This window comes from Pseudorca crassidens, chromosome 2, assembly GCF_039906515.1.
Source record: "Pseudorca crassidens isolate mPseCra1 chromosome 2, mPseCra1.hap1, whole genome shotgun sequence".
Lineage (NCBI taxonomy): Eukaryota > Metazoa > Chordata > Mammalia > Artiodactyla > Delphinidae > Pseudorca > Pseudorca crassidens.
The window spans coordinates 1,280,169-1,292,328 of record NC_090297.1 but is presented as its reverse complement, the minus strand read 5'-3'; the positions used below and the strand labels follow the sequence as shown (position 1 = coordinate 1,292,328).

Here is a 12,160-nt window from a genome sequence, read left to right as displayed (position 1 = left end):
TGGAGAAGCACAGGGCCCCCGGGCATGCAGGAATCCCAGACTCTGGCTGCCACAGCAGAGATGCGAGGACCGTGGCTGAGACCAGAGAGCAGCTCACGCAATACCCACAGGAACCCCCCAGGCAAACCCACCAGGCTGCTAATGAGACCACAGACTCCTTCATGAATCCACTCACTCAGGGAGTACCTGCTGAGGTGTCAGACCCTGGGGACACCAAGAGCCCAGGCCAGGGACAGACCCAGAGGGCAAGGGCACCCAGTGCTGGAGGCCAGGCTGCCCTTAGGAAGTCATGGGGGTCCCTGGAGCTGGGCCAGAAGGACCATGTGGAAGGTACTCAAGACCCTGAGTGCCGAGGTTAGGTCCTTAGCCTGGTGAGCAGGGTGGGGGGGTGGGGGGTGGGGGTGGGTGCGACTGCCCGGCAAAAAGAGACCCCAGGTTCAGCACCATGGAGAGCAGCGCACGCCAGCCTCTCGGGGCGTCTGCATTCTTTTCTCCTATGGCCACACAATCTGGGGTGGCTGGAGATGGGAATGAGGCCCCCCTCTGAACCAGAAGCATCACCAGCGAGCCAGGTGCAGGCTACAGCCACCCCCATGTCCCTGGCCCCGGAGAGAGTAGGGCTCCTGGGAAGGCTGCCCTGCCTGCCCCGGCTTGGCCCCTAGGTGGGCGCCCAGCACAGCCCGAGCGTCTCCCTCCAGGACCCGGGTGCCCATGCCGGGTGCTCACACCAAGGCCAGGACAGGGCCAGCTTGGTATGAGGGGCCCAGCCCAGGGCCACTTGCACGGGGCCAGCAGATGCCACCCTGTGTCTGTGCCAGGTTTGGGGGCAGCCCTGTGTCTAGAGCTGGTGGGACGGACCCGGGCAGGGCACTCGCTGCAGGTCAAAGGGCCCCTCTGGGACGGAGTCGGGCTGGTAGCCCTCCCAGGGGCCGTGGCTGCAGCTGGGCAGAGATGCAGGGTGATCTGGCCTCTCCGCGGGCTCCGGGCTGGGCCGCATGCCGAGGTGGTGGCTGAAAATGCTCTGTGACGACGAGGCCCTCAGGGGCCCAAAAGGCGGCTCTGAGCCCTCGGCCCCAGAAACGCCTCTCTATGTGGTCACGCAGCCGCTCTCCTCTCCACAAAGGGAAACGGCGGCGGCTAAAAGCACACGCCGGCCGGAGCTGTGCTGCTGGGCCAGGCCTCAGAGCCGCCCAGGGTGCGGCCTGGCCTGTGTTCCACGGTTATTTTAGGCTTAATGAAATTACGCTCAAGCCACTCGTTACCCACCATACAGATCTCCCCTTTGATTAGGGCAGTTCCAGGCAGTGGAAACAATATTGAGATTTCTCGACCATAAAATCGTTACTAATTATCAGAGCCGCTCTGCCCGGCTGGAGGTCAGCCCTCCTTCCCTGGGCTCCCGAGTGCCCACAGAGGGCCCCGTGCAGATGGGCAGGGAGGCCCAGGTGCTCAGGGACCACCGTGGACAGCGCCCACTTGGGGCTGAGCTGCCCAGGGTCTGGGGTCAGCAGCTCTGGCCCACAGCCCCCTGCTGGCCTTTCTCCAGAGCCCCCCTGGCAGGTCCTCCTTGAAGCGGTCTGGACAGCGCCCGGACACCACTAGTCCTGGGGCTGGTCAGAGGGCTATGTGGGGAGCCCCTTTTGTGCCCCTTTGTGGGGAGCTCCTTACAGGAGGTGCGGGGGGCGTGGGCTCTCCGGAGCTCCAGCGGGGGGGCATTTTCAAGGAAGGTCTTGGTGGCGGACCTTCAGGCCCCAGAAGCCTGTGCCCACTCGCACCCATTCCGTGGGGGTCACTCGTCTCTCGTCCTGCCTCTGAGGCCAATCTGAGCCCCTGACACCCTCACCGTTCTGGAAGGCACTGCTGACCCCCGAGCTGCCCCTAGAAGCAGGGCAGGCAGGGAACGGTGGGGCTGCTCTGCGGGCCTGAGCTATCTGCCGGCCCCTCACTGCCCAGGCCGGCTCTGTCCCCGCTGGGGCCTTCAGGAGGGGCCCTGTGAGCCCCCCAGTACTCACCCAGCAGTCCGAGAGCACTCTGCTCACACCACCCCGCCCCCGCCATTCACGCACGGACCCACGCGCTCCGGGCCGGCCAGCTCCCCTCGCTCCAGCCAAGCACAACCTCCCGTCCCTTGCGAGAGCCCAGAAGGGGGCAGCCGGGCGCCGAGCCTCTGGAGCGGTTGGCTGTGTGTGTGTGTGTGTGTGTGTCTGTGTGTGTGTCTGTGTGTGTGTGTCTGTGTGTGTGTGTATGTGTGTGTGTGTCTGTGTGTGTCTGTGTGTGTGTGTGTCTGTGTGTGTGTGTATGTCTGTGTGTGTCTGTGTGTGTGTGTGTCTGTGTGTGTGTGTGTCTGTGTGTGTGTGTGTGTCTGTGTGTGTGTGTCTGTGTGTGTGTGTCTGTGTGTGTGTCTCTGTGTGTGTGTGTGTATGTCTGTGTGTGTCTGTGTGTGTGTGTGTGTCTGTGTGTGTGTGTGTGTCTGTGTGTGTCTGTGTGTGTATGTCTGTGTGTGTCTGTGTGTGTGTGTGTGTCTGTGTGTGTGTGTGTCTGTGTGTGTGTGTGTCTGTGTGTGTGTGTGTGTGTGTGTGTGTGTGTGTGTTTGTTGGGGCACAGGGCCTGGTTCAAGCTCGTAGAACCCTCTTCCCAGGTGGCAGCAAGACAGTGAGGCCTGAGTGAGGTGGAGTTTGCTTGCCCGTCCCCACCCGGATCCAGGACCTGCTGACACCGCCTTCCTCCCCCGGCCCAGCAGCGGTTCCGCAAAGAGAGAAACTAATTACAGACAATAAAGGCCGCCGCTCAGCTGAGGATGCATTTTCATAACTGCTAACACCGGGGTGGCTGGGGACCACAGGCTGCGCAGTGGGTAACCAGAGCTGCTGCCCAAAAGGCAGGGCCCGTGCACCCCACTAAGTCTGGGGAATCGCGGGGCAGTGTGGGACGTGGGGTGCAGGTCCTGCAGGTGGTTCCCCTCGCTGACCCGGCGCCTGCCCACATGTCCGGTCCGCCGGCCTGGGGAGGCCCCGGGAGCTGCTGCAGTGGTGCCGGCACAGCTGCGAACAGGGGGCAGCTTGGGGCGTCTGACTGACCGCCCCGGACAGGTGCAGGACGGCTGCTTCCCTGCCATTTCCTGCAGCCTGGATGGCACTGCCCGGGACCTCCTGCAGCTTGGACAGGGCCGGCCTGCTGCCGGACACATGCCTGTCCCCAGGACCCTGGCGGCCCCGTGGCCTCACCTTGAACATCTGCTTCACCCTCTGCCGCGGCAGGTTCACGTTCAGCTTGTGCAGCAGCTGCAGGACCTCCCCGATGCTCAGGCTGCCGTCGCCGTTCTTGTCGGCCTCGTCAAACGTCTGCTTCAGCCACTTTGGGGCCAAGTTAGGGGCCAACGGAGGTGCAGCAAGGCCAGCTGCGCCTCCCTCCCCTCCCCTCCCCTCCCCTCCCCGGGCAGGAAGGCGTGGAGGACCCCGCCCAAGTTCCCCTTCCCGAAATATGTGAGCCAGCTGGGGCTCACCTGCCCCCCACGGTGGACAGTGAGGGGTGGTCCCCGGGGCCCTCCCGCCGTCCGTGAGGATATTGGTCCCGGGTGCGCTGGCGGCGGGCCAGGCTGTCCTCGTCACGGATGCCAGCCATGAGGTAGCGCAGGCCGGTGACCCAGGTGCGCGCCTCGTCGCCGCTGGGCGAGACCAGGTCCAGCGACTCTCGGTGGCTGCCGTGGTAGATGCTGAAGCAGCAGCTGGGGTCGAAGCTGCTGTCGGGGAAGCGCTGGAAGACCTCTGACTGCCGCCCCTCGCTCACCTCCTGGATGGAGTCGATGGAGACTGCAGGGGGCGGGGGGCACGGTCACGGCCCTCCCCGGGGCCAGGCGTCCTCCACCCACAGGCCCCAAGGCGCTTTCAGCAACAGCTGGGGCCCTTTGGGTTTCCCGCCCCGTCTGAGCCTGGGGCCGCCTCGGTAATAAAGGCTGGCACCAGGTTGAGGCCGGGGGCAGCGGGGCCCGGCTCGGCGCGCGCCAGCTCAGGCGTCATCGGGAATTTCAGCACTGGCTGCAGCGCCTGCAGCTCCGTGGGGCCTCCGTTCAGAAGCTGAGTCACCGCGAGGAGATGAGCTGAGAAGGGCGTTTGTAGGGCCTGTTCCCGTGCCTGAGGCAGGGCCCCTTCTCAGGCAGTCGGGGCACAGGTGGGCAGCATCCCCACTGGGAGCAAGCACCCTGGGCTCGGCACAGCCAGGGACTCCAGCACTGCACCCCCTGCCCGGCTCCTGCCCCCAGCGGCAGGCTCGGCACCACCCTGGACGTTATCGTGTCCCGTGCAGTAACGATGGGTCTTCCCCACTCGCACAGTGAAGGGTGCGCGAGTTCTTCTGTCTTCTGCCCCCACTACCCCCTCCCCGGGAGCTCCCGCCTCCCCAGCTCCCTGTGTGCACGCATGTTCGTGGTGGGGGTGGGGGTTCTGGGCCCCCAGATTAGGGGGCGCTGACAGTCAAGAGACAGCTGCCCCCACATTGTTCCTCCCTCCTGGGGACCCCTCCATGGCCAGAGTCAGCTGGTCTCCCCCCGTCCTAGCCTGCTGGTCTCTGCCCTGTCACCCCTTCCCCAGAGGGGCCTCCACGACCCCCACCCACCTGCTCCCCTCTATTTGCCATCCTGTGTTCTCGTCACTCAGCATGCCGTGAAGTTATCCTACCGTTAGGTGGTGTCACCCACCTCGCACTCAAAAGACCAGCTTCATGGCGGCTCAGTTCCCAAAGGATGCCCAGTGCTGGGAACAGTGCCTGGCACAGAGCAGGCTCTCCGGATGGAGCACAGGGGCTCCTGCCTGAGCAGCCAGTGGCGGTTCCACCTCCCCGGGGCCCACAGGGCAGTCCCAGCCCCCTCCTCCAAGACACCCTCCCAGGGGGCTCCACAGCGTGGCTCTCTCCTGGGCCCCATGGTGGCAGCAGTGCCCTTAGCAACCATGGGGCTGAGGCCCTGCCCCGGCACACCTGCGTCGCTCCAGTCGCCAAAGCCAGAGGAGGGGCCATAAAGTCCCCTCTCTCGTCTGTAAGGACTCACGTGTCTCTTCCTGACCCCCAGGACCCCCAGCCTGGTCCCTGCCCAAATCCTCACAGCTCATTACCCGCCACCATCCATCCAGACAGCTCTGCAGCCTCCACACGCCTGTCAGCTGCTCACACCCCAGGCTGCCTGGGCCAGCATTCGGCAGGCACCGGGGTCGCACCCTCAGGGTGCCCAGCAGGGTCTCTCTCTGCTCACGAGCGTCTTATCTCCCCGGCTAGACTGAAGGACTTTTGCCTCTCAGCGCATCTCAGCATCCGGTGCAGGGCTGGGCACTGGGGCTACTCAGTCTCCACTGAGTCCCAAGGGCTCTGCTAGGTGGGCAGCAGGGCCAGGGCCCTCACCCCACCGCGTCCAGATGTCACCGAGGATCTCCAAGGCCAGCTGAGCCCATGGGCCAGGCCTGGGACTTCCAGGGCTCAGGTCTTGCTGCCCCTTCAGCTGCCCAGTGGCTGCTCTGGGAGGGTCCTCTGGCCCCCTGGGTGCTGGTCTGGGGGCTCTGCCCTGCCCACCGCTCCCCCACGCAGGGCCACCCCACTCACTCTTGGCCTTCTCGTTCTTGCGTGAGGGCCGCCAGCGGATGCAGGAGCGATGTTCGTCCAGGAAGTAGAAGCGGGCCAGGCCCTTGGAGCCGCCACGGAGCTTCACCATCTGCGTCCCCGCCTGCATGGCACTCATACATCGCTCCACTGGCGGCCGCCGACGCGGCACACAGACGGACCGACGCAGACAGACACAGACAGACACAGACGGGTGCCGGTGAGCGCTGCAGCGGCCCCTCTGTGCTCACTGCAGCCTCAGCCCCACCCCCCACGTGCTCAAGGGGGTGCAGAGACCACCCACCCACCAGGGCACCGAACTCAGACCCCAGGCCTGCCTGAGGCCCCAGGTGCTGGCCCAGGTCACAGATCCAATCTGGGACCCTGATGAGAGGCCAGAGTCCACACAGAGAATTGGACCGATTCTGCCCAGCCGGGCTCCTGTTGGCCTCCCCAATGGTCCTGCGGCCCAAGGGCCAGGCGAGGTCCCAGACGGGACCCTTCCCACCCCCCAGCTCTGCCCTGCTTCAGCGGCCTCCCACCCACCCCCTCCCACCACCATGACCTGCCCCAAAGGCTATGACACACGAGAGGACACAGGGATGGTGGCCGAGCCCGCTGTCAGGAGCTGCTAGGCAACGAGGTCCCGGGCCAGGCACAGGGTGGACCCAGGTGGGCGGCATGCAGGCAGCCCCCCACGATGCCCAGCCTGGCTCACTGGCCCGGCCACAGGCGCTCCTGAGAGCCTGCATCCCCTTCCCGTGGCATCTTCAGGAAAGCCGCCCTCCTCACACGCACGCACATCCACCCAGAGGCCACAGAGGAGGCGCCACGAGGCCAAGGCCCCACACAGGTCTGGGAAGGTGCAGAGCCCACACCTTCCCCCAGGGGGCCCCACTGCCTCTCCCCTCCCCTCCCCTCCCCTCCCTTCCCCTTTCTTCCTCCTCCCCTCCCCTCCCCTCTCCTCCCCTCCCCTCCCCTCTCCTCCCCTCCCCTCCTCCCCTCCTCCCCTACCCTCCCCTCCCCTCCCCTCCCCTCCCCCCTCCCCTCCCCTCCCCTCCTCCCCCTCCCCTCCCCTCCCCTCCTCCCCCTCCCCTCCCCTCTCCTCCCCTCCCCTCTCCCCTTCCCCTCCTCCCCCTCCCCTCCCCTCTTCCCCTCCTCCTCCCCTCCCCTCCTCCCCTCCTCCCCCTCCCCTCTCCTCCCCTCCCCTTCCCCTCTCTCCTCCTCCTCCTCCCCCTCCCCTCCCCTCCTCCCCCTCCCCTCCCCTCCCCTTCCCCTCCCTCCTCCTCCTCCTCCCCCTCCCCTCCCCTCCCCTCCTCCCCTCCCCTCCCCTCCCCTTCCCCTCCCTCCTCCTCCCCTCCCTCCCGTCCTCCCCCTCCCCTCCCCTTCCTCCTCCTCCTCCTCCCCCTCCCCTCCCCTCCCCTCCTCCCCTCCCCTCCCCTCCCCTCCCCTTCCCCTCCCTCCTCCTCCCCTCCCTCCCCTCCCCTCCCTCCCCTCCCCTCCCCTCCCCTCCTCCCCTCCCCTCCTCCCCTCCCCTCCCCTCCTCCCCCTCCCCTCTCCTCCCCTCCCCTTCCCCTCCCTCCTCCTCCTCCCCCTCTCCTGCCCCTGGTGAAGCATGAAGTAATTAGCCCACGAGGCCCCCCCCCCCCCCCCCCCGGCCCCGATGAGGAGCCTCAGGCGGTGGTGTGGAGGCCCGTGGGCAGTGTCAGCCCGAGGGAACAGGCAGTGAGGACTTCTCAGAGGAAGCCAGCCTCTGACCTTGAACTGCAGGCATTGGGTGGGGGGCACAGAGGGGAGCCGTGCACAGGGAGGCTGGGCTCCAGGGGAGACATCGGGAGGTAAAGACACGGTATGGCTGCCAGGACGCAGGTAGCAGGTGGGAGGGGGGAGGCCGGGGATGGGGTCGGGGCGGGCCCCCGAGGCCTAGAACCAGGTTCTGGAAGGCGGTACCTGGGCCAGGCCCCATCTGCCAGTTGGAACAGGAGCCGGAGGGGCCCCGCCAAGACAGACACTCTGCCCTCCAGAGTCTCACCGCGGTGTCGGGCACTCTGCCGGCCTCTAAGGGCCGACACGTCTGGCACCAGCATGCTGGCCTCACCACACCTGGGCGGAAGGTGCCACTGCCCCCCACAGTAACAGGGACCCCCTCGGGGAGTGTCCAGGCGCACATCCACCAGGACCGTGGCCCTGGCCCCTCCTTTACCCCTGACTCCCCCAGCCCTTCCTTCCCCACTGCCCACCTGGGGTTCAGCCTCCAGGCCCTGAGCGGGGGGTCAGAGAGGCGCACCGGGGGACACTGCCGGAGCCCCGTGACCCCCAGAGGGAGACCCAAGGGGTCAGAAGGCTACAGGTTTGCATGGAGGTGGGGTGGGAGCAGCCCCCCCCAATCTCCTGAGCCCAGTGACCCCGGGGGCTGGGCAGGGCTCTAGCCAGGGAGGAGCAGGCCGGCCCCGCCCCAGATGACCAGACAGGGCTGCTCCCTTACCTAGTGGGCCAAGCTGCCACTGCGAGGACACAGCCACGCTGCCGCCCACCCAGAGGAGAGCCTCCGCCCGGCAGGCCACCATTCCCTCGGTCCGGCTGGGGTTAAATGGCCAGGGGACAGACATGTCCCGATGATGACCAGGGGTGGGCTCACGGAGGCCAGAGAGGGCCAGCCCCCAGCCCCACCTCAGCGGCAGGTCAGGCGGTGCAGGCAGCCCGGGGGTTCCACGGGGCCCCCTTCTCTCCTCGGCTTCTTCCTCCCCCTCACTGCCCACCGAGGCCCCCCGCAGGGCTGCTCCCAGGCGCCTCTGGCATTGGCCTCTCACCTGCTGTCCCCGATGGCCCCCGAGCCAGCCCACCCGCCACCAGGGCCACAAAGGGGTCCCAGGAGAAGCAACGCCCCAGGGCCTGAGGTGGGGAAGCTGCAGGGCCTCTGCCCGCCCCACCCACCCTCTGCCCAATCCCCGCGCTAATCCACGCCTGGATCCAGCCCAGCTGGCAGAGGATTTAGGCCAAGGGAACTCCCGGCCGGGGACCGGGAGGGGACCAGGCAGGTGGCAGTGTCGGCCAAGGCCCCAGGCCACCAGCCCCCACGCCCCAGCTGAGTAACGACAGGCAGGAGAGACAGGTGGTCTCCCTGGGGACCTGAAGACCACAGCTGTAAGGCCTGGGGTGGTCCTCACGGGACCCCCACTGGGGCGCACTCTCAGGCCCTACCGGGAGGTCTCCCTACCCCCCTCCGCAGGCTGGATGCTCTGCTCCATCCCAGCCTGGGCCCCAGGAGGAGGCCCTGATCCCACCCCACAGCTCTCGTACTCTAGGGGAACTCCGAGTGGATTCCTGAGGTCCCAGTGGGCCTGGAGGTGGGACGGAAGCAGTAGTACCCTGCCCCCCGGCACCCAGCTCCCTGCGGGCTGGCGCCCTACAGCCAAGCCGGGTGGGACTGCCTGGCCGGGCCTGTTTGGCCCACGGGCGACCCGGGGCCTACTGGGTCCCTTTGTGCTGCGACTCCCAGCACTGGCTGAAGGATGCAGGTCCCCAAGCCTGGGTCTAGCCCTCCTTGCCTCCGTCACCCAGCTCCAGGCCCCTGGCGTGCAGCTGCAGTCCCCGAGGACCAGCCCTCAAGACTGACCTTTCCCAGCGGAGGGGGCACATTCCTCACAGCATTCTGCCCCCAGAGGCTGGGCTGGCCTGGGCCAGCTGCCCTGCTCATGACCGACCTGTCCTGGGGGAGGAGGGCCGGGCCTAGGGAAGACTCGCCTGCTGCCTGCTGACCGGACACAAGGCCCAATCAAGGCCACCCAGCTAAGGCCCAGACGAGGGGCAACCAGCAGAGGCAGAGTGGGCGGCACCCCCTCCTCTTCTGGGCCAGGGGCTGCCGGGCGTCGGAGGCTCCCAGGGCAGGCCAGCCTGGTAGACAAGGGGGCACAGGCCGGGGGGCAGAACCCCACCCCAGTCACGGCAGCGGGGAGGACTGGGGTCTTGCCCCGAAGACCTCACGTTCCTCCTGCCGCTGGGCCCGCGAACCCCCAGCCCACCCTGTGCCCCCTGCCCAGGCCCCGCAGGGACAGCATGAACCCGTGTCCCAGGTCGCCTGTGGCAGTGCTGGGTCTGCACCCCTCAGTCCTCACTGCCCTAAACCCCACTGCTCCTGGGCTGTGCCGGGGCCCGTCCGCCTTCCCTCCCCAGCCAGAGGGGCGGAGCCCGGGCCAGGCCACAGAGCCAGGGCCAGAGGGCACCAGAGACCGGGCAGCCCGGGACACTCCCTTGGGTCCAGGGTCAGGGAGGGTAGGTGGCGCAGGCTCTGGGGAGACAGGACGGGTCACCTGGGCTGAGCACAAGAACCAGGGTCCCGTCATCAACTCAGAATCAAGTACCCAAACCCAGTTAGGAACTTTGCCCAGGAGGCACCGGCTCCGTCCCTGCAGGAGGTGGCTCTGCGCGGAACTGGAAAGGGGACTCCGTCCTGGGCGTCCTCAGGAAGACACAGGCTGCCGGAGCCCCTGTGACGGGCGGGGGGGAAGGGGAACCAGAAAGCCCCGGGAGCATCAGGCCAGAGCAAGGCCGGGGTAGCCCCGGCAGAGGCCCAGTGACCCACACGCTCGGTGCCCTGGGCCCCGTGTGATACCCACCCCTCCTTCCTGCTGACCCTGCTTGTGGTCACCGCCCTCATCCCCTCCGTGGCCCTGGACCACACACTCCCGCCCCAGAGCCTGCGTCTCCTCGAACCCAGCTCACACCTGTCCCTCCTCCTCTCCCCTCCCCAGAGCTGGCTCCAGTCTGGAGGTGCCCTCGCCTCCCCCCCGCAAAGCTCCCCCATCCCAAGCTCTCCCCCCAGGCCACGCCCTTGGGCTCTCAGCCACTGGTTGATCAAGGGTCTCCCGCCGCCACCCCGGGGGGCTTCGGTGCCCCCATCCTCCTGGGCAGGGGCTCTGGGAGGGGGCCCGGCCCCTGCATCCCAGGCTCCCTGAGTCTCCACGGCTGCCCCAGGCCATAATCCTCCACTGACCAGGCAGATGAGGTCCGGCTAATCTGCCTCAGCGGGCTCTGCTGGCGAGGCCGCTGCCCAGGGGACCCCCACTCCTCCTCTGATGCTCCAGGAGTCAGGGGGGCGCAGAACCACAGCTGCTGTGCGAGACGGGGATGCCCCAGGGCTGCAGGACGCCGGCGGGGAGCACCCCTCCCAGGGGTGGCTGTGTCACCCGCACGGTGCCGCTGAGCACCCTGGGTGCAGAGGCCACACCCCCGGTAATCGCCAAGCCGGAGGCGACCCCCTACGGGCCCCAAGCCCACATGGCTCAGCCCCCAAACCAGGAGGTGTGGGACCCCTGCCTCGCACCCCCAGCAGCCCCCCAAAGGTGCCAGGCCAGCAACACCAGCTGGGACCCCCACTCCCTCAGAGTCACACTCGGGGCCCAGGTCCCAAGGCCTGAGAAACAGCCCCCCAGGGGGCTGCCTGAGAGCAGACTTGGGTGACCCCTGGAGGGAGCAGGGCCTAGCGCCCCACCTGGCCCCATAACGGGGGCCACAGATGGGGCCCTGGAGCACCCTTCACACCTGGGCCAGGTTCACCCCACCCCCACAAAGGCAGGTAACCTGGTGTGCTCCCCCCATTGCCTGGGACCCACACACCCCTCCCCGGGGTGGGGGGCTGCCATTCCTCACAAGGCCCCAGACCCCAACTGTGGTCGACGCCCTCGGTCAGGGGCCTCCCTGCTCGAGCCTGGACACCTGCTGCAGGTGCCCAGTCCGCCACCCTGGCCCAGCCCTGAGGGGCTCAGGTGGGAGGAAGCAGCACACCTGGCCTCCAGGCCCTCGTACCTGTCCCACCCTGAATGACAGGCCCACCCGGGAGGCCTGCCCTGCACTGGGACCCCCTGCACCCCCAGGCCAGGACAGCTGGGGGCCAGCTACCCAGGTCAGGAAGGGGCAGGAGGGCTCCGTCGCAGAGGGGGTCCCCAGGCCCCTCCATCCTCACGCCCACCCTGCACCCAGAGGGGCCCTCCCCTGTGCTCCCCTCTCCAGGTCCTGTCCCGTGACCCTGGGGGATTCCTTCAAGGCTCCTCACGCTGCCCCGTGGCTGCTGACAGGACCACGCGTATTCGCCTGCACACTGTGTGCTCCAGGGAGGGGACGTCCGGGCCTGTCCGGCTCTGCCCCTGCACCAGCTGGGACCAGGCGCTCGAGTGGGGGTGGGCACAGGGCCCGGGCCACCAAGCCAGCTCCAGGAGGTGACACGGAGCCGGCGTCTGGCCTGGCCGTCCAGCCTTCCAGGGCTCAGCCTTACCAGGCAGCACCGACACCTCCAGCCGCAGAGCCTGGCGTGCAGACGCGCCCAGCAGACGGGACGGGCAGGGCCAGCTCCTGAGGCGAGGAGAGAGCACAGCACCCTCGGCCCCACACGACCCCCAGGGGAGAGGCGCCCGGGGCCCTCCTCGCCTCGGCCGCTGCCCTGCGGCGGAACCGCCGCCCAGGACGCCTGGCCCAGCAGCGCCAGGAAACGGAGGCCTCAGATGGGCCTCGCCCGGCCCCCTGCCTCAGGCCCCCAGCTGTCGGAAGGCGGCCCCCAGCCCCTGGCTCCTTCCTGCCCCAA

The 12,160-nt window shown here is 67.9% G+C and overlaps 1 protein-coding gene across 1 annotated transcript in view; it reads right to left on the bottom strand.

Moving 5' to 3' along the window:
* PLCH2 (phospholipase C eta 2) overlaps window positions 1-12,160 on the bottom strand; it is a 65,374-nt gene that overhangs the window by 16,578 nt on the left and 36,636 nt on the right. The window contains exons 3-5 of the mRNA XM_067729971.1: window positions 5,587-5,733; window positions 3,567-3,809; window positions 3,225-3,355 (exon numbers count right to left, since the gene is read on the bottom strand). Coding sequence (XP_067586072.1) covers window positions 3,225-3,355; window positions 3,567-3,809; window positions 5,587-5,733 — 521 coding nt within the window. The remainder of the gene's footprint in view (window positions 1-3,224; window positions 3,356-3,566; window positions 3,810-5,586; window positions 5,734-12,160) is intronic.